Source organism: Vipera berus (genome assembly GCF_964194415.1).
Source record: "Vipera berus genome assembly, chromosome: 2".
Taxonomy (NCBI): Eukaryota; Metazoa; Chordata; class Lepidosauria; order Squamata; family Viperidae; genus Vipera; species Vipera berus.
In genome coordinates this window covers 188321874-188342627 of record NC_138203.1, presented here as the reverse complement: position 1 = coordinate 188342627, position 20754 = coordinate 188321874, and the positions used below count along the sequence as shown (strand labels likewise).

The 20754-nt window shown below is 35.3% G+C and overlaps 1 protein-coding gene across 1 annotated transcript in view; it reads right to left on the bottom strand.

Moving 5' to 3' along the window:
- Positions 1-20754, bottom strand: part of WWC1 (WW and C2 domain containing 1) — a 98880-nt gene that overhangs the window by 16759 nt on the left and 61367 nt on the right. The window contains exons 6-15 of the mRNA XM_081320703.1: positions 18380-18509; positions 17829-17975; positions 17546-17619; positions 15858-16100; positions 10309-10398; positions 8929-9464; positions 4506-4614; positions 3000-3080; positions 1587-1673; positions 107-299 (exon numbers count right to left, since the gene is read on the bottom strand). Of these exons, the coding sequence (XP_081176829.1) occupies positions 107-299; positions 1587-1673; positions 3000-3080; positions 4506-4614; positions 8929-9464; positions 10309-10398; positions 15858-16100; positions 17546-17619; positions 17829-17975; positions 18380-18509 (1690 nt within the window). The remainder of the gene's footprint in view (positions 1-106; positions 300-1586; positions 1674-2999; positions 3081-4505; positions 4615-8928; positions 9465-10308; positions 10399-15857; positions 16101-17545; positions 17620-17828; positions 17976-18379; positions 18510-20754) is intronic.

Sequence of the window (20754 nt, the reverse complement as noted above, 5' to 3'; positions counted from 1 at the left end):
TTCTGGTGCAAGTGCTGCTCACATTCAGGAAAGGTGATGCTCTGCTCTCCCATATTGTGAGGGCACCACAATGAAGAAGATAACAATATCACATAGAAGGACTAACCAAGCATTCTTCAAGATGGAAGTTATCTAAAGTGCAGACATCAATCCTTAGTGTCTTCTGTCGTAAAACTGAATGAGGGATTGTAACGCAAAATAATTCATTGTATATGAGATTGTCTGATGCGTCCACGAGTCTTGTACGGAACAAACAGCTTGTACTTTCAGATGAAGGGAGAACAGCCACACGAATGCTCCTGTTGGAAATGATCTTAAATAAGGATTACTTACTCTACAAGCTCACTGTATACGTGAATATTACTACAACTATCAGTTTAACACATTTTTGAATAATTCTTTAGATAACTATTTTTCAACTTCCATTTGTTCCTATAAGTCTGCGATTGGGACAGATATTAATATAAAAATCATGATAGATTTCAGAAGATCAATTATGTAAAAAAGCTAGAAATTATGGATGGCAGAACTTGACATAGTTTAGAGTAGAATATACAATCATTTCAGTGCTTGGTTTGATCCTTTTTTCTCTCTTTACACAGACATAATGAAAAATGGACAGAGAATTAAAACAAGTCCCGGTATAGCTTATCAATTTGTCATAGTTTTTTTTTTAAACAAGTTCCCACTTGCGTTCTATGTTAAAATATAGTAGTTATTCAACTGCCAAGAACTATTTATTATTACTATCTTTTAACAGAGAAAAACATTTATAGATGGGACAGAATCAGAAAATGCCCAGATAATCTGTTATACCTCTTAGTAAACTTTGTTCATGCAGAATCTTGATAAGATTTAATTTGCAGTTACAGTTTTCTGCTCCTTAAAGACTACTGAGCTTCAAGGTTGCTCAGCTGATTTGTTAATTTTAAGCAAAATTCTTACACCTCATATTTGACATTTCAAAAAAATAAGATCCAAGAACAAGAATGGACTTGCCCAGCAACAGCGCCCTGCCCTCTAATATTTCTTTACTTTTTAACGATACAGAAATACAAAAGATGCTCTAGGAATACTGCAACACATGTGAATTTATGGAGCTAATGATAATCCTCATTTTATAGCATTACTATTTATATAGTATATGTGTCTTCTTAGTCTTCTTAAAAATATTACATGGAGGGGAGTCATTAGAATTTGCAGAGACATCTTTTTCATGTCAGATAGTGCATTAATCATTTCCTATATTGTGGAGAAACATATGAAGCTTTGTTCTGCAGAGCTACAGAGGAATATTTCAATATTCAATATTTCAAACATCAGAAATAATTCTAATTTTTAATGTCAGCTGTGAAGCTAAAAGAGTTTCCACAAGCCATTAATAATGTATATTTAAGAATAATTTTTCAATGAAAATGATGTAGAAGAATATCCATTTATTCAAGTAAATGGCTATATAGGCTCAAAAGTGATAGTTGGTAAATTTAAGATTTTTTATTCCTTTTAGTCTAACTAGATTTTTAAAGAGCCATTTAGGATAATTGATGGAGAACTGCAGAAATATTTTTGTCCTTGTAATTACTTACACTTTCTGGTCTTGCTGTGGTAAAAGAGCAGGCACATTATTCAACTGGGCAATAAATACTGCAAATTGTTTATTTTTGTCATCATACCTGAAGTGAAAATAAATGAAAGAGGCAATTGAAGATTGTAATAAAATAATTCTAATCACACACACAGACACACGTACACATATACAGATGCCTCTATTCGTTTTTCTGAAATATTTTCAGCTTTTCATACCTAGTACTAATCAATCCCCTGAGCTCTTTCAAAAGAGGAAAATTGGTTGGATATAATAGGATTTCCTGGCATATGTGCATAAGATATGGTTACAAGATGATTGGACTCGGTGGTCTTTAATTTAAGCAAACATAATTAAAATTAGAGAAAGCTGAAAGGAACTCAAGCATGCAGTCATATTTTTGCCAAGCATCTATACTATGGATAAATGAATGATAATGAAAGGGTTCAGAAAAATTGTGTCTTGAGGCCTCATAATATTATCTGTTAATATCACATTCAAATCCCTCCAGGGTTTTTTTTTTGTAATCTTACTTGCAGTACACAACTCCATTATAGAATAATAATAATAATAATAATAATAATAATAATAATAATAATAATAATAATAATAATAATAATAATAATAATAATAATAATAAGAAGAAGAAGAAGAAGAAGAAGAAGAAGAAGAAGAAGAAGAAGAAGAAGAAGAAGAAGAAGAAGTAGTAGTAGTTGGAAGGGACCTTGGAGGTCATCTAGTCCAACCCCCTGCTCTGGCAGGAAACCCTATACCATTTCAGGCAAATGGCTGTCCAGTCTCTTCTTAAAAACTTCCAGTGTTGGAGCATTCACAGCTTCTGGAGGCAGGTCGTTCCACTGGTTAATTATTCTAACCGTCAGGAAGTTTCTCCTTAGTTCTAAGTTGCTTTTCTCCTTGACTAGTTTCCATCCATTGCTTCTTGTCCTGCTTTCAGGTGCTTTGGAGAATAGCTTGACTCCCTCTTCTCTGTGGCAACCCCTGAGATATTGGAACACTGCTATCATGTCACCCCTCACCCTTCTCTTTGTTAAACTACACATACCCAATTCCAGCAACTGTTCCCTCTATGTTTTAGCCTCCAGTCCCTCAATCATCTTTGTTGCTCTTCTCTGTACCCTCTCTACAGTCTCAATATCTTTTTTACATCGTGGTGACCAAAACTGGATGCAGTATTCCAGGTGTGGCCTTACCAAAGCATTGTAAAGTGGTATTAGTACTTCACTTGATCTTGATTCTATCCCTCTGTTATTGCAGCCTAGCACTGTGTTGGCTTTTTTGGCAGCTGCAGCACAGTGCTGGCTCATATTGAAGTGATTGTCTACTAGGACTCCGAATCCCTCTCATAGTTAATAAGGATACTAGCTTAAAGCACAGGAGAAACCGGTAATCTTACTTCATTGAAACTTGAACTTTAGCTGTAATAGACGTATCTACATCATCATTCTCAAATGTCACGGTTTCTGAGGTACGCGGCCTGAAAAAGATAACAGTGACATTTAAATAGGAATTTTAAAACGCCAATAGAATTCAACAATAATTAGAACACACATTAAAAGGTAAATACAGAATAGCTATTGAAATTCTTTCATTATAGCCTTAAAAAATCCTGAGGGGAAAGGAGTGGTTTTGCCTGGGATCAGCAATGTGTAAGGTATCAGGTTAGCCCCCATGGAGAAAGCAAGCTGTTGATGGGCATCATGGTTCAGAGGGCCCTCTGTTGTGTAGCCATGTTCAATAACATTATTTATACCAGCTTGAGAAGAAACTTCAACAATGATCTATGGATCAGAAAGTGACCTATAGGAATTATTTGACTATTCTGAACCCAAGCTGTTTAGGGCTTAATGACCAGCATCATTTGTGAAAGTTTGAGCAACAAAGGAATTACTGGGATCCCATGGCTCTGTTACTCAGGCTCCAATAATATACTAGCAGTTGTATTTTGGATAAGTTTTTAAAAGTAAGTGCACTTTTAACACCTGGCAATAATTTAATGATAATTAGGTCAAATATCTTATTCTAGACAGGGATGTGGTTGTTATACCAAAACTGATAAAGGCTACTATAGCTTGTCATAGAAAACACTTGTACCATCCAAGAGACTGAGAGAAATACATTAGTTGGACTCTTTATACCATGGTCCACTTTATAAACTTCTATGTTTCTTCTTCTAAAAAAAAAAGTCAAATCGTTAAAAAGTAATTCATTTTTATCCTCTTTTGCAACAAATAGAGGGTATCCAGCATAGTATTCTTCCCCAAAATTTGGAGGGTGGAAAAACATGTAAATGTTACATTTAATATCGATATCAAATATTTAATAATTGTAGAATTTCTTAATTAAGGACTTACTTCTCCTAGTAAATAGAAGAATCAAATAAGTGGGATTTGAGTGAGAGAATCATGAGAAGCAGAAAGCACACAAGCTTAACATTTATTCCACACCTTCCCTAGGAGAATGCTAAATTGGTCAAGAGAAACTACTGAGCTTATGTAAAGTTAAGGTTCAAAGGAATAAGACAGAAGATGCATTTCAGTGAGTCCTTGGCTGATAATGTCTAATCAGTCTTGGGATGTCTTTGATTAACCCAGTCTTTAGTAGTTCAGATGGCCTTCTTATAGTTTCACCCTACAGAACCAACACATGTCCTAGGCTAAATTGGTTAGCTATTTTAAACAAGAAAATGTTATTAACTGAATTATAGTATTCAATTATAGGAAATTAAAAATGGAGTCTATAGGAAACATTCCAGTGATATCAGAAAAGGAAATGTGGACCAGGTACGCTATGTACTGAAAATTTTTCATAACAAATATGTAATCTGTAATATTCAACTTTCCTGATTTGGTGCAGTTGGATGTATGCAAATTAAATTTGTAATAACTTGGGTAAGAATTACCTTTGCACAGATGCTTCATACACCCCACTATCTCCAGCAACTGACTCATCTGACACTGCAGCTGATACGCATGCCACTTTTGGTATGGATCCTTCAATCATATTTACAGCTAGAAAATTCAAAGACAAAGGGATAATTTCATGACAGAGTTACACTATATTAAAGAAACCAACAGGCTGACTCATTAGATACCTGCATCTGAAGCAGATGACAATTGACACTAATTCAATAAGCAGTGGTTTCCAATATTTGGGTCTAAAGCGAGCACAGTTGATTGCTTCTTAAAAATAACATGCCTTTTTTGAATTTGCACAATAGCTGCACATATTCAAAGAAATATGCATTTGGGTTGAAAAGGGGTGAAGGCCCTTGATGTCACCTTCTTAACATAATGCCTCCTTAATTTCAGCCAAATATACCTGAGCCTACCATATTACAGTATACAAGGTCAGAAAACTGTCTGAATCTATAAGGAACTTTTGACAGGTAGAGTGCGACTGGCCATACTGATTCTGAAGCACTGCTTTTGATCTAAATATTGTACATCTTGAGAGAAAAAGACGGTAACTTTCAAATTATGGATCTAGGTATAATCATTAAGAGTACCATAGAATAAATCAAACTGGGGTGTTGAAAGATGATATGCGATCAGAAACTCACATACTTTGGACATGTGATCCGAGTGGATAATAGATTAGGAAAATTGACTCTGGTTGGCAAATTTGAGAGATGTAAAGGATAAAGGAACTGATAAAGTGGATGAATGGGATTAAAGAGATTACTGGACGATCCTTGGAAGACTTCCAGGTTGCTGAATACGGGTTCAAATGGCAAGCAAGCACTCATCTGAAGTCAAATCAGACTTGATGACTGTGAGCTGGTTTTGGGACAAAATCTTGAGATGGCTAATAAAAAGTCCCTATTATTATTATTATTATTATTATTATTATTATTATTATTATTATTATTATTATTAATCTTCTTTTTAAAAAGTCTTACTGCTTTTATTTTCTAGATCAAGGGTTTTGACTGCATGAGCTCATGTGCTGAATTGCTTTTCTTTCATTACAGTATTTTGATTTATGTCCTATGTTTCCACTACCCAACTATTTAAATGACACCAGAGAACAATATTTAAACTGAAAAACGTTTCCTATAAGCGATGCCTATGAAGAAAGGGAAGGAAGGGTAATTTGGGGGCAAGTTAATTAGCTGTATCTTACAAGAACATGTGAAGACACATGATCCCAAAAGGCTATGCTATAACTCAATCAGGCAGCTTTTCCACTTCTTTGAGCTGTGTGTGCAAATCCCAGGGAGTGAATGTTTTTACTCATTACTGCCCTCAAATAAACTATCTGTGGTGATTATTTTGTCTGCTGACTGAATAACAATCCTCAATCACTTAATCTGCTTAGTGCCTTGTAGCTTTAACTCCCTCAGCCATTTTCAAAGAATCAAGAAATTTTAGGCTAATTACCATCAAGACCTAATGGGAATAATAACCCTTTCACACTCCAATATAAATTGTGGCATTGCTCACAGGGAAGAAGGAAGAATTTATTCCTCATGCTAAAGACAAATTATTAGTTTTTTTTTAATCTTTTCCAGACCCCAGGTTGGTGGTTTTGTGTGATGAACAGCATGCTTTAATCAGACAGAACAGCAGCTCAGAAATACTTCCTAAAATTTGAATATTGCTGCTCTGTAAATTCAAAATAAATTTGTAAGACATGTGTATTTGACGATCTTATCAAACCGTAGGGCCAGAAAAGTTGCAATACAGAATAAATTCAATGTCTCCTGAACTTTCAGGAGGTTCAGTTGATAAACTGACAGCCACAAAATAACTATTATGATAAAAGTATATGGTGGTTTTCTTTTTCATTTATTCAGATAATCCAGGAAGTTGTCTCAGGATAGCATAAATTTAACTTCTAGATTATGACGCTAGATGATTGCTTGAATTTCAATTGATGATTAATAACCGAATGTTTTTGAAAAGGAAGGCAAGGAACATCTAAAGGTATACCTCTCGTGTATATACTCCTACATGTATATTTATGAGTTCTTCATACTTACATGTTTGCATTCATACACACATACGTATAGTCAATCTATTGTGTATTCAGATGTGACAAAGGCTACGTGGTTCTTAAAATACTATACTGCTTTAAAAGTTAGCATACTAAGCATACTAAGAGGGACTATCTGAAATATGCTATAATGGAAGGAAACCTGAAATCTGGCATTCCCTTCGATCCTTGCTGCCACTGTCATTCATTTTCATTCACATCACTTTGGGAGCCAACTCTAGCTAAAAAAAATATACTAAATAGCTAGAGGAATATATTTTATTTATTATAATTATTTGGGTATTACCTACTCAAATTAGTCTAGGAGGTTTGCAATAATACAGTAAAACATCTAAAAATATTGACATTATTAAAATATTAAAAAAAAAATCTTCAATTGGTCCACTTTTTTCAAAGAGGGGAAAGCTTCTCACGTGTTTCTTAAAGAATAAAATTTGCAAAAAAAAAATAAAATATCTAAATTCCAGTCCCAAATTATTTAGATAGCTGACCCTTTCCACTTTTCCTCAAATCACAGGCTAAGTAATGATGACTTGCCTTCAGCATTATTAGAAGGAAAAGTCAATGGTTCCCCTTTGTCGGGAAGTCAGTGTCCCTGCTCCCTGGGTAAAATTGAATCCATTGTTCATATCCTTGCTCATTTCTCTTTTGATTCTTCATGGTAAGGATGTAATCATCTCTTTTTTTTTGTCTCACTATTCCAGAAATTCAAAGACAAAGCTGACAAATTAACAATAATATCTAAAGAGTGTTACAAAATGTCCAAATGTTATTTCCATCTGGTGTCAGACTGTATAGTTATTACATGGTGCATTATGTTGTGTCAATTTTAAAGTAGTCTTTTATAATGGATTAGATAGCATCACCACCGGATGGATTTGTAACTGGGTGACCAACAGCACTCAACACATAATCTTTAATAGAACAGCATCTACATGGAGGGAAGTATGCAACGGAGTGCCCCAGGGCTCTGTCTTAGGACCAGTACTTTTCAATACTTTCATCAATGATTTAGACAAGGGGATAGAAGAGGAACTCATTAAATTTGCAGACAACACCAAGTTGGCAGAAATACTAATAATCCAGAAGATAGGCTCAAGGTACAGAAGGATTTTGATAGACTTGAACACTGGGTCCTCTCTAACAAAATGAAATTCAACGGTGAGAAAAGTAAGGTTCTATATTCAGGCAAGAAAAACCAAACACACAGGTATAGAATAGGTAGTACCTGATTCAATATCAGTAACTGTGAGAGGGATTCTAGTGGATAATCACTTAAATATGAGCCAGCAGTATGCTGAAGCTGCCGAAAAAGCCAATTCAGTCCTAAGCTGCATTAACAGATGCATAGAATTAAGATCACAAGAACTGTTAGTACCGCTATGTAATGCCTTGGTAAGAGCACACTTGGATTCTGCATCCAGTTTTTGGTTGGCACGATATAAAAAGATGTTGAGACTCTAGAAAGAATGTGAGTAAGAGCAACAAAGATGGTTGGGGACTGGAGGGTAAAACATATAAAGAACGGTTGCAGGAATTGGGTATGTCTAGTTTAATGAAAAGAAGGACTAGGGGTTACATGATACCAGTGTTCCAGTATTTAAGGAGTTGCCACAAAGAAGAGGAGGTCAACCTATTCTCCAAAGCACTTGAAGGCGAGACAAGAAGTAATGGATGGAAACTAATCAAGGAAAGAAGCAACCTAGAACTATGGAGAAATTTCCTGACAGCTAGAACAATTAATCAGTGGAACAACCTGCCTCCAGAAGTTGTGAATGTTCCAATATGGGAATTTTTTAAAGAAGAGATTGGACAACTATCTGTGTGAAATGGTATAGGGTTTCCTATCTGAGCAGGGGGTTGGACTAGAAGACCTCCAAGGTCCCTTCCAACTCTGTTATTCTGTTATAATGTAATTCCTAGGGAAAATTATGCATGCACAGAAGATACTTCTCATGGGATATCTTTTAGGCATTCATTTGCTTCTTAATGTGGAGAGATGCTTAAATTGGCAGTATTCAGCTTTTAAGCAGTGAATCAAGATGCTTCTTTAATTTTATGAAATCCCTTAACAGTGAAAACAAAACAGTTTTGACAGACTAAAAAAGTAAAGTATACCCAACTAATAGTCATTATAATGTTTCCTGTGAAAATATAGATTTATTATTATAAATTTCATCTTCGCTACTGTATTTAACTATGATTATTAGAATATCCAAAAAAACATTTATATGAATTGAACGCTAAAAATCTTTGCTATTTTGTTAAAAACAGCGAATAATACCAATAGTTTGGAATGAAAATCAGGAAGGCACCTGTTATTTTACCTTGTTCCAAATGCTTGACCCCAGTTCTAGAATCTTCTGTTCTATACTTCTTACCACCTACAGAGTTTAGAGCAAGTTCAGCAAGTCCACTGTTTATTTCAGTATCTTCAAAGTCTGCATGACTAGCAAAGGCATCTCCTACGAAGAATGGGTCTGTCACTAGTGGTGAACATGGTGGAGAAGGGGATGAAAGAGATGACCTTGGAGATAAAGATGTTGAGGATTTGGGTGTTCCAGACAAGGATCTCAAGATCTGCACGCGGCTGGTGGAATCTGTTTTCTGTGTTTTTACTACTTCATTCTCATGGATAGTAGTGATGCATCCTGAAGGTCGAAAACCAGTGGTTCTTTCCAAAAGCAAGAGGTCCATTTTATTCTGATATTCAGAGTCTAGCTGTTCAAACTGTTCATTGAACAGATCAGTAAAGCTGGCTGAAGTTGAAGAATCCTGGCTTGAGGCAACCAGAGATCCTCTACTAGATGCAAGTGAGCCATGACTACTGCCAGAAGACAAGGAAAGCATGCTGGAGGACAAACTGAAATAAAAATAATAGTTAGAAATCAAAATCAAGATGGGTACATTGATTTAAGTATCTTATTTAGGACAAGTGATTCAAATTATCTGTCATTTACAAAACTCTCTAGATGAACTGTTTCCTAACTCTTAACCTAAACTCTCTCTCTAAATTGTTACATGGATGAACTAGCAGAACTGCTCTTCATTTGAAGTATCTTTGAGAAATCTGAATTTAAATAAACAAATGAAGTCATAATTTTTATTTTATCTGTTGTCAATGGAGATTCTCAGTCATCCAGGTCATGGTTGTCCCAAAGATACTTTTTCAAGAGGCAACTGGACTTTGGTTTTTTTTTAAGACATTTCGTTTCTCATCCAAGAAGCTTCTTTAGCTCTGACTGGATGGTGGGCAATGGAAGGATTTATATTGCAGACAGCTGGTCATTTGCATTCTTTTAGAGAGTCATTGAGGCCACCTGGAGGTTTCAGGACACAGAAAAACCTCCAAGTGGCCTCAACAATTCTCTAAAAGAATTTGCCTCTTGAAAAAGCACCTTTGAGAGTACAATCTCTGCTGCACATCTTGCAATACCATTTCCAAAAGTGAATTTTTGGAGGGTTACAATTTCAGCTTATTATCCTTATTTTATGAAATACCTGTTAGATACTACATAAGATAAGTTGCTATATTATTATTACTGTCTAAGCATCCTTGACACTTTCGCATTTCTACTCTATTTCAAAGGGTCATCTCTTAATAAGACCAAGTTGCCATTTGTAATGCTAAGGGAAATCATTTTTGCCTTTATGCTCAGAGGCCTTCTTTGGATACAAAACTTTTGTGAGTAGTATGGGTCACTTACTTTTTCAACTGCAAGTGCAACACTGCTACTAATCGTGTTGTTTCCTCTAGTTCTTGAGCCAGCTGATTTCTTTTACTGCTTAACTTCAGCCTGAAGAAAATATATACAAAGGCAACATTACAATACTGCTGCTGTGGTGTCAGAGCTATGGTACTCACAGCCTTTGCAGCTTAAAGACAAGTAGAAGGGTGGGGGGGGGGAAACTACTAAAAACAAAGTAAATTCTCTAGTGCAAATTCTTGCTCATGTAACATTAAGGCCTGGAACTAGAGAAATAAGTCTTCTTCCTTGTAGGGAAGAGGCCAGTTGTACAAGAGACAAATATAATCAAACTTTATTTAGCAAAGAAGTAGAAACAAGGCAAAATTATTTTAAGTAGATTTTTTTTGCAAAAGAATTGATGGCAGAGGAAATAACAGTGTATGGCTACTCAAATCACAAACATTTTATAATAATCTTCATTAAAATAATATACTGTAATAAAAAGTAAGGCTCCAAAGATTATTAGAAGTATTATATAAAGAGGGAACAATTTTTATAAAACACACAAGAGCTTGTATAGAGACAACCACCACTAGAAACAATATATTAGATTTAAACACAGAAAAAAAATTAAACTGAGCACAGTTTTTAGCTATTTTTTTTTCTTATTCTACTAGAGAACAAACAACCCTGTGCCAATTTGTCATCCAAATCCTTCCTCCCGCAAATTCCAATTTTAATCAAAGCCTGGTGGATTATCTTAGCTACCCACAACTTCTACCTTAACACATAGCTTATTGCTTGTCTCCCTCTACCAGGGAACTATCTGCTGTTCCATAAACAAAATGCTTTTTCATCCAGAACTTTCCTTTGGCTAAATGTTAAAGGTAAAAAAAATATGGAGGTTTCTGATAGCACCTTTTCTAATTAGCAAATCTGATTAAAAGATACAAGCTTTCGTGAGATGCAGATGACTTTATCAAATTCATAGAGGGGCTAACTGATGTAGCATTTAAACAAGTACACAACAAATTTTGTACAAAAGAATTAATGAGTACGTTCCACATAAGGACTAAAACAAGAACAGGATAATATCAAAGCATTCCGATCTCTCAGTTCCCTCTATCTCAGAAAAAGACCTCAACAGCACAATTGAAAAAGAGAAAGACTGTGGAACCCACAGAACTCATATAACATACTTAAAAGGGTTCAAGTTATCTCAAAAGATCTCAGCTAACTTAATGGATTTTAAACACATTACGGATATTTATTGATAAGATACTTGTAATATGACCTCCCGGCTAGACTACTGCAATGCTCTCTACATGGGGCTGCCCTTGAGGACCACTCGGAGGCTTCAGCTGGTGCAGAATGCAGCCGCGCGAGTTGTGATGAGAGTCTCCCGATACTCCCATGTAACACCTCTTCTCCGCGAGCTGCATTGGCTTCCAGTTGCCCTCCGGGTGAGATTCAAGGTGCTGGTGATGACCTATAAAGCCCTAAATGGCATGGGCCCGGATTATCTGAGGGAGCACCTGCTGCCAGTGTCAATTTCCCATCGTCCTGTGCGCTCCCAAAGGGAGGGCCTCCTCAGGGTACCGCCAGTCAAGGATTGCCGGCGGGTGATCCCCAGGGGGAGGGCGTTCTCTGTGGGCGCACCTGCCCTATGGAATCAACTGCCAACGGAACTCTGGATTGCCCCCGACCTTCGTTCATTTCGCCGGGACCTAAAAACCTGGCTCTTTGAGCTATCTGGCCTGGACTGAGGGGTTTTAATGATTTTAAATTGTGATTTTAACTTTTTGGGGCTATACTTAATTTAATTTAATTTTAATTTTATACTGTATTGTTTTTAAATTTTGCCCTGTAACCCACCCTGAGTCCTTTGGGAATAGGGCGGTATATAAACCGAATTAATAAATAATAATAATAAATAATAAATATGACTCACATGTAACCTACTTCAGCATACCATGTTTCCCTAAAAGCAAGACCTACCCCAAAAATAAGCCCTAGCTTGATTTTTGGTGATGGGCCTAATATAAGCTCTACCCCCAAAATAAGCCCTAGTTTTGGGGTGAGGTGCATACCTAAAAATCAAGCTAGGGTGGGGATGGGGGTGGTGGTGGAGCTGCCTCACACACCTTGCACCCGCTTACCATTGCAGCCAGGCCTTCCATGAATCGACACCTGTCTCGCCTCACTGGCCCACTTCTTCTGCGGTGTCCCTCTGGCCTGCATTTCACTGTCAGAGGCCTACTGGAAAGGCCTCTGACAGCGAAATGCAGGCTGGGGATCAGCATGTGCGTCAACCCGGAGCTCCATTCTCAGCTGCAGAGGCATTTCCTTCAGTCGCAGAAGAAGTGAGCCGGCTAGGCGGGGATGTTGGTGCCACCACTCTGATATGAGACTGTGGAAAAGACACCCCCTGAAAATAAGACCTGGTGCCTCTTTTGGAGGCAAAAAAAAAGACCAGGTCTTATTTTCGGGGGAACACTGTAATTGGCTAATTGGTTAATCTCTCTTTCCATCCCTTTGCCCTCTACCCTGTCCACTCCCAATTTTAATCCTAAAGCAGTTTTGATATTCTGGTTGTCCTTTAATAAAATTTGTTAGTTGGAAAAGATACTACCAGATTCCTTCTGAGTTTTGACTTTCAACTTTTGGAAGTTGCAAGATTCAGAAGCTTTTACATACAGGGAGCCATACAAAAGCAATGCAAGAACAGTGTGCCAAAAACACGGCAATCTTTTGTATGAATGTACCATTTGCTTCATTAAAGGATATTATTTTGATTGCATTGTCAGCTCAAAGTCAAAGAGACTTCCAGCATTGACTTTATTACTTTTAGATAACAATTAAAAATTAAACACCAAACATATTAGCTATAACTCATTTTCAAGCCACAAATATAAATATTGAAGTGGTTAAATAGAGTCATTTGTTTTCTGGTTAAATAGAATAATTTGTTTTCAATTCCGAAAACCAATCTGAAACATAACACCTGTCTCTCCCTTCTTTATCTTTCAAAATAGATGTGAGATTTATCCAGCTTCAAACTAGCCCATGAATTACTATAAAATATTCAGATATATTATACACACACACACACGCACATAATACATTATTTTAACATAGATTTATCATATGTAATTGTGAATTTAATCACTATTGCCTAAAACCTCAGATTATCCATCTGTTTTAATACAAGTTATCAACTGCTGTCAGTTTAGTTCCAAATATCAGAAGCAGCAGGACAGTAATTGAAACAAATGAATATTAAATCTCTCTTTATAATAAGTACCTGGTAAAACATATTTCTGTCAGTATCAGGAATATTTGTTATTTAAATGGAAACTTTTCAATAAAAATGTACTGTGTGAATCCAGCTGAGCTAATTTGAAAATTAATTGCTCAGAACACTCCAAATTCTAAAAATTCCAAGTAAATCTTTACACCTGAGAAATCGTCAGGACTTTATTAAATATTGCAGAATACTGACACCATAGAATGATTTTTATTTCTGTGCTCTTAAGCATTCATGTCAGTAAATAGCCAAGATCCTATGAGGCAATCTCTTCCACAATAAGGTAGCTGGTTCTTTAAATTGCTTTGATTATTTTATTATAAAGTAAAAAAATGGGTGAAAAACTAGTTTTCTTCAACTATTCCCTGTCACCTTGAGAAGTAGCAAAACATAATTTTAGAAAGAAAGTTAGGGACATTTAAATATTTTTCTTGTCTAGAGAAGGCATTCCAGCAGTAAAATGTAGCAAAAAAAAAGAATATTACATGACCTGAGATTTAGAATTCTAGATATTTTCAGATGTCTGAACACTTTAATTTCTACAGAGAATTGTTTTTAGATCATTTAGATGGTTGATGAACTTTCACAAGAAAATGCCTGGCTTGTAAAACTATGCATAACAATCGAATAAAAAGGACTACATGTGCAGATGGCTTTTAGTGAGAATAATCTGTCAAAATTATCACTACAGACTCTAGCAATATCCACCTACATGTGCAGTCTAAAAACAGCAATTACACTGAGAATGTCCAACTTATTACTATTGCATTTTGCCATGGGACTGTGATTATAGCTGTAACAATAAGGTATTACTACTACATCCAGGCAATCATGTCAATTCCATTTAGTAGCCAACTACTGAACAGAGGATAAATAGCATTTTTATATTCTTGATGACCCAACTGTCAAATTGCATTCATCCCAAATTTCAGTTTCTATGGAGATAACATTTAAAGAGTAATATCAATTTAAGTAAAGCTATCTTTTTACTATCTCTGAAGTTCTGAAGCACATTATTTGCTTGGATTTACAGCCTTCTACACAAAAAGAATATAATGAATTTAACTCTATTATAACTCAAGATTTAAGTAATTAAAGGGAAAGTGGCAATATGTTGCCTGGATAATTCTATGATACATATTAACTCTATTTCAGGTTTAATACTTTTCTCATTTCTCATGATTCTTTTTTTAGTCTACTTAGATTTCTTAAAAAAAATATTAGTTTACAAAGGCAGGGATCCAACACAAGTTTTAATATATTGGGGGGGGTTTACATTTTTTCACACATTGCATATTTTTGCATATCCTTTCAGAAGATTTTTACAATTTTTTTATTTCAAAATTTATATTCTCAGCTACATAAATTTAATTTTATTTGATTCTTGGTCACCCAAAATTTAACAGTCATTTTTTGAATAACGCAATATTCTGTAACCTCACATCTCTATGATCTATATCTGCTCTGTTTAAATTCTTCAAAATCCAGCTATCATATATGAACTGCCATCATAGGCTTACCTTCAACCATCTGTATTTTTGTCACATTTGGTGAGATGAAAATATTTAGTAATTCTATTTCGAAGAAAGACCAATTTTAAAATTGTATTTCAGATTCAATCTGAGCATTTTTCCTTTCCTGTGGCATTTTCAAATGATCCACTGTTTAATACATTCACCTCAAGCAATCGTTAAGGGAATTCCTATCTCATTCATAGACTCATTTTGTCACAGGAATTTTCTTGAAGGTAGTTTTGCAGATGCTTTTGACTTGGGTGAAAGCTGGAGTAATAAGCTATAATACTGCAATAATAAATCTCCATTATAGGATTATAAGGAAACATCAGCCCATTATAAAGTACTTCTAAGTGGCTTTTGAGTTCTAACTTTCATTAAGCTTGGACTGACAAAAGATGTGTTATTCATTGAACCACATACAATTGATCTGGGAATACATTTTATGGACGTGAATAAGATGTGAAACAATAAGCATTACCATATTTTTCACTCCATAAATTCATTAAACTTAATTAACTATTTATTGGATTTATGTCTTTTGTGATAGTCTACATTTGGTTTCTTTCAGTGTCCAACTCTTTTTTTCTTTCTTTTCTTTCTCAAACCAAGGTATGTATGGTGGTAAAGTTTCACTGTTGTCACTGAAATCCACAGGTTAAAAGCCCTAATTTATGCGACTCAATTCATAAACCACCATCTGCTGACAGTAAACAAGGCATTACAACATCAAATGATTCCCATACCTTTCTGTTAAAGCTTTGCTCTGTGTATTTCTTGCAGTCTGAAGGTCTTCTTCTAAACGCTTTCTCTTCATCTCCAGTTTTTCTATATCACTCTGAGTCCATTTTCTTGGGCTAATGAACCGCATTTCTTTTAGAAGTTCCTCCTTTTCATTTATTAACATTAATCTGTCTCGTTCAGAATCAAGCACACCAGGCCAGGCCTCACTGTCCAATTTAGCCAGCTGTATTTTTAAGTTTGCTATTCTGTGAAAGGGGGGGGGACAAAATAATTATTTTGTATTTGATAGGTAAGTTCCTATGATAACACCATTTTTTAATCATCAAATAATATTAAAGAGTAAAAAATACTCTTCAGTGTAAACTCCCTTTTTTCTTTGACAATAACAATACGAAATAAAACTTAGGATGTAAAAATCAGTGACTACTTTAAGCCTCTACAGTGGGCCATTTTGTCCTGCAGACTGCAATTTATTATTTTTACCTGAACTGCTGACTGGATCTCTACTGACATACAGTGTCATGTCAAAGTTTTGGCTGGTGCTTTGTGGAAAATCTGTATGTAAAGACATGTCTCTATAAACAAGTGACTTTGTTCCTGTAGGATACATTTAATTAATTTAAATTCTGTAATTAATAGAAATCCACCCACTGAAATTTTCTTTGAAGCCATTTTAACAGTGGGCTCTAGTGAATAATTATTAAAGGCATTAATATGTAATCTATGAATTCCTCAGCGCTTGTGTAAAACCTATGTTCTAAGAGGATTTCTCAGCTGTAATTTGTTAACTTCTGTCATTTACCAGCCTGTATGCAATAATATATCAGCTTAGTACTCACAACTCTTTCAGGGGAAGCAGTAATATGAAAAGCACAGGAGTATAAAATTATATGATAAATGAATCAAAGTATGAAGAAAAATACAACTAAATCTTTTTACATTAACATTATTCACTATACCTCTTCAGACCTTTTTATCTTTGCAACTGTTCTTTTCTCCATTGTACCTATTTCATTCATTGCCTTTGACTTGTGAAACTTCACAACTGCATTATTTTGCATTTTTTTCATTTTGAAAGAGCATACAGCATGTATTTCTGACTACAAAATTATGCTTTGGGGTGAGCAGGAGTGGAAATGTAGCACCTGACTGCAATTTGTTTAACTGAGTGCATCTCTTGCCAGGAGTACATGGCACCTGAAAAAGGCAGAAATGTGATCCTAGAAAAAAATACGCACAGCTGCTTTAAAGGAGTTGCAGATAGGTACTAGACTGTACTCCAGGTGCACTGAAACACCTTGTCGTTGAACTCTAAATATACCATGTCAACTTAGGCTGCTCCCTTTTTTATTTTTATAAAAAAAATTAAGAGTACAATATTTTCTTGTCAAAATCAGAGTGGAACTACGCATCAAGCGTTAAAGAAAAGTCTATGAGGTCACCATTATTGTTTCACAATTCTTATAATATAAAGGCACTTTGTTTACAATTAATTAACTGCAACTGACAAAAATGTATGAAAAGCATATAGATGCATAACAGCATAGAAAATACAGATGTAGGTACATGAATAAGTTATTTTTAGGAAATGACAACTTCGTTGAACAGATTTTGCCAGAAATAGATTCTTTTATGGTAGATATCTGTTGCTTTCTGAATTGCCAGGAACAATAAAGAAAAACCTAATTACCTTCGCTTAGCATCTTCATATTGGAGACGCACTCTTACTTTCTCAGCCAAGTGATTATTGCAGCTCACAAAAAACTGACAAGAGAAAAGATTAATCGTTATAAGGTCAGAGTCAAAACTCATAAGAATTCAAAGACATTTTTCCCCATTAACTTTGTTTTCAAGAAACATAGAAATATTATGTAAAACAAATTTATATAGATAAGTGCTACAAACAACTGTACATTGGATCTATGAAAAATCATTAGGCTATTAAAGAACATGCTTAAAGATGAGATACATACATTTCCAGAAACATCTGTTTGGGAGCCAGCATCCAGGTACGTCCTAGGTAAAGAGCAATGGGAACTTCCCAAGGAAGTGCTATTGGTCCACAAGTCTGAATGTGATCTTTTAATTGCCACAAAATTAGCTTTTAGTCTGGCAAGACTCTGGAATGAGAAGAAAGAACATCTACCAACTTATTGCCTTCTCACTGCCATCTTGTTTTGAAGGAGACACTTAAAAGTAAGGAAAGTAACGAAGAGATAAACACTTAAAAATTAGTGATTTGCATAAATCTGAAGGACATTTAAAATCAAATTTATTTTTATTAAAGGGGTTTCTTATTAAAGCAGAAGCTAGGCTATAGATGGCCAGTTATTTCACCTGTTTTACTTTACAGAAAATTATCAACAATGAGAATGGTTGATTTTTAACCAACATTTCTGTATAAACTTAATTTTATGTGTATGTTAAAAAATAAATATTTCTGTACTTGCAGAAACTCATAATGTATGCTCAGAACTTTTTTAATGTATGCTAGGCACATTATTTCACTAAACTGATTTCATACCTCGATAAGATCTCGCTTTTCTTGCTCTCCTGAAGTGATAGCCTTCTTGATAGCTTTCATTTCATTTAAAATGGCTTGTGCTTCATCAAGTTTATATCCACCTTGGGTGTCAGACATTTTCATATCAATTCTTTAGATAAAAGGAAAGAGAAACCATTACTCACTATAAGAGAGTTAAGAAAAGGAATAAATTGATTAAAATGGGGTTAGATTGGGGTTTTTGAGCTGTTGATTTTCCATCTACTGGAGAGCTGTATATTGATCAAATTCTTATGTGTTAATTCCCTCTGTTGCAAATTGATGTACTGAAAAATATGACTGAACAATTATAGAAATGATCACTTTCCAGGAAAAAAAAGATTAAATTACATTCACATGGGACTAAAATTTATCTTGTTTTGATAAATTTTCACTATTATTTATAAGATGGCCCAGTACATGTTCACGAAGATATATGTGAGAAAACCTGGGAGCATATAGAATTTGCATTTTAATTCATTAGTATGAGGAAAAGAGAATTTATATCATTTTGTCGCAGCGTTGTCATTTCCTAGTTGGTCCTAGTCTAAAGTTAACTGAACCTTAGGTTAAATCTTGATACACGACCAATTTGCTCTGGGCTTCAAGAAACAGATCTCAAAAATGGGAAGATGATACCAAAACACAGGTCAGGGGGTATTTGTGTGGTTGTAAAAAATACTAAAAAATATAGGTCCCATGAGCAATTTCTAATTAGTTTGTGTTATGCACGTAGTTCTGGAGGAGTTTTAAACAAGTTTCTAGGTAGCACTTTACATCTGTTAATAGCATAAATATTTTGAAAATGTGTAGGATCACTTAGGTCTCAAAGGTTTTATTGCAGATTGTAATGACCATGGATATGTAATGCACCTCTATATTTGTTCACAGAAAAAAGTATGGATTCTTCCAATCTGCAAATAACTTCATATTTAATAATTTCTACCACGTGTTTATAAAGTTTTATTTAGTTTTGACACTGTTTCCAAATCAATACAGTTTATCAACTGAGGGATAAGCATAATAAAGATGGAAAGAATCACTTGAAACAATTTGGAAAAATGTTTAATACTAGATATTGCTCTGATTTTTTCCCCTCTTAGTATAGAAAGAGAACTAAAATATTTACATTAAATAGGCAGGAATCAGGTTTACTTGTCATACTCCTAATTGATTCTACAGCAATATAACAATACAAGAAAAACACTAAGGCAGAAAAATAGTATGTCCAAAATAACATGGTCCATTAATATTATCAAATAGTAAAATGCCGAAACACAAATACACCAATTTTAGTCTCCCTGACATTTTATGAATAAAAATTAAAGTGTTTATGTATATGGAAATTCTCAATCATCCAGTTCTTGTTGTCCCAAAGGTGCTTTTTCCAAAAGGCAACTGGATTTTCTTGGGGTTTTTTTTCCTTGAAAAGCTTTTAAAATTGAACAGCTCTGTCTCAACAGAAAGGGAAGGATACAACACCACCTATATCAGGGGTAGGCAACCTTGGCTCTTTTATGATTTATGGACTTCAACTCCAAGAATTCCTGAGTCAGCATAGCTGACACAGGAATTCTGGGAGTTGAAATCCATGAGTCATAAAAGAGCCGAGGTTGCCTACCCCTGACCTATATAAAACACCGCCTGTTCAGCAGTCTCAAGAAGGTTCCACAGCCATTTGTACTTTGATTCAGGTGACTCTGAGGATACAGATGAACCCCCAAATGGCTTTCAACCACTCTCAGAATGCTAACAACCATATGAATATAAATCCTTCCATTCCCCACCATTTAGTCAGAACTGAAGAAGCTTCTTGGATGAGAAGCGAAACATTTTCCAAGAAAAAACCCAAGAAAGTCCAGTTGCCTTTTGGAAAAGTGCCTTTGGGATAAAGCCATTGTAAAAACTGCAGATGAATGTCAAGCTTTAATATGACATATTAAGTATATTGGATGTAATCCTATGAAAGGAAGTTGTTGTTGTTAGCTGCGAAGTCGTGTCCGGCCCATCGCGACCCTATGGACAACGTTCCTCCAGGCCTTCCTGTCCTCTACCATCTTCTAGAGTCCATTTAGGCTCACGCCTACTGCTTCAGTGACTGCATCCAGCCACCTCATTCTCTGTCGTCCCCTTCTTTTATTGCCCTCAATCTTTCCCAGCATTAGGCTCTGCTCCAGTGAGTCCTTCCTTCTCATTAGGTGGCCAAAGTATTTGAGTTTTAGCTTCAGGATCTGGCCTTCTAAAGAGCAGTCAGGGTTGATCTCCTCTAGGACTGACCGGTTTGATCCCGTTACAGTCCAAGGGACTTGCAGGAGTCTTCTCCAGCACCACAGTTCAAAGGCCTCAATTCTTTGGCG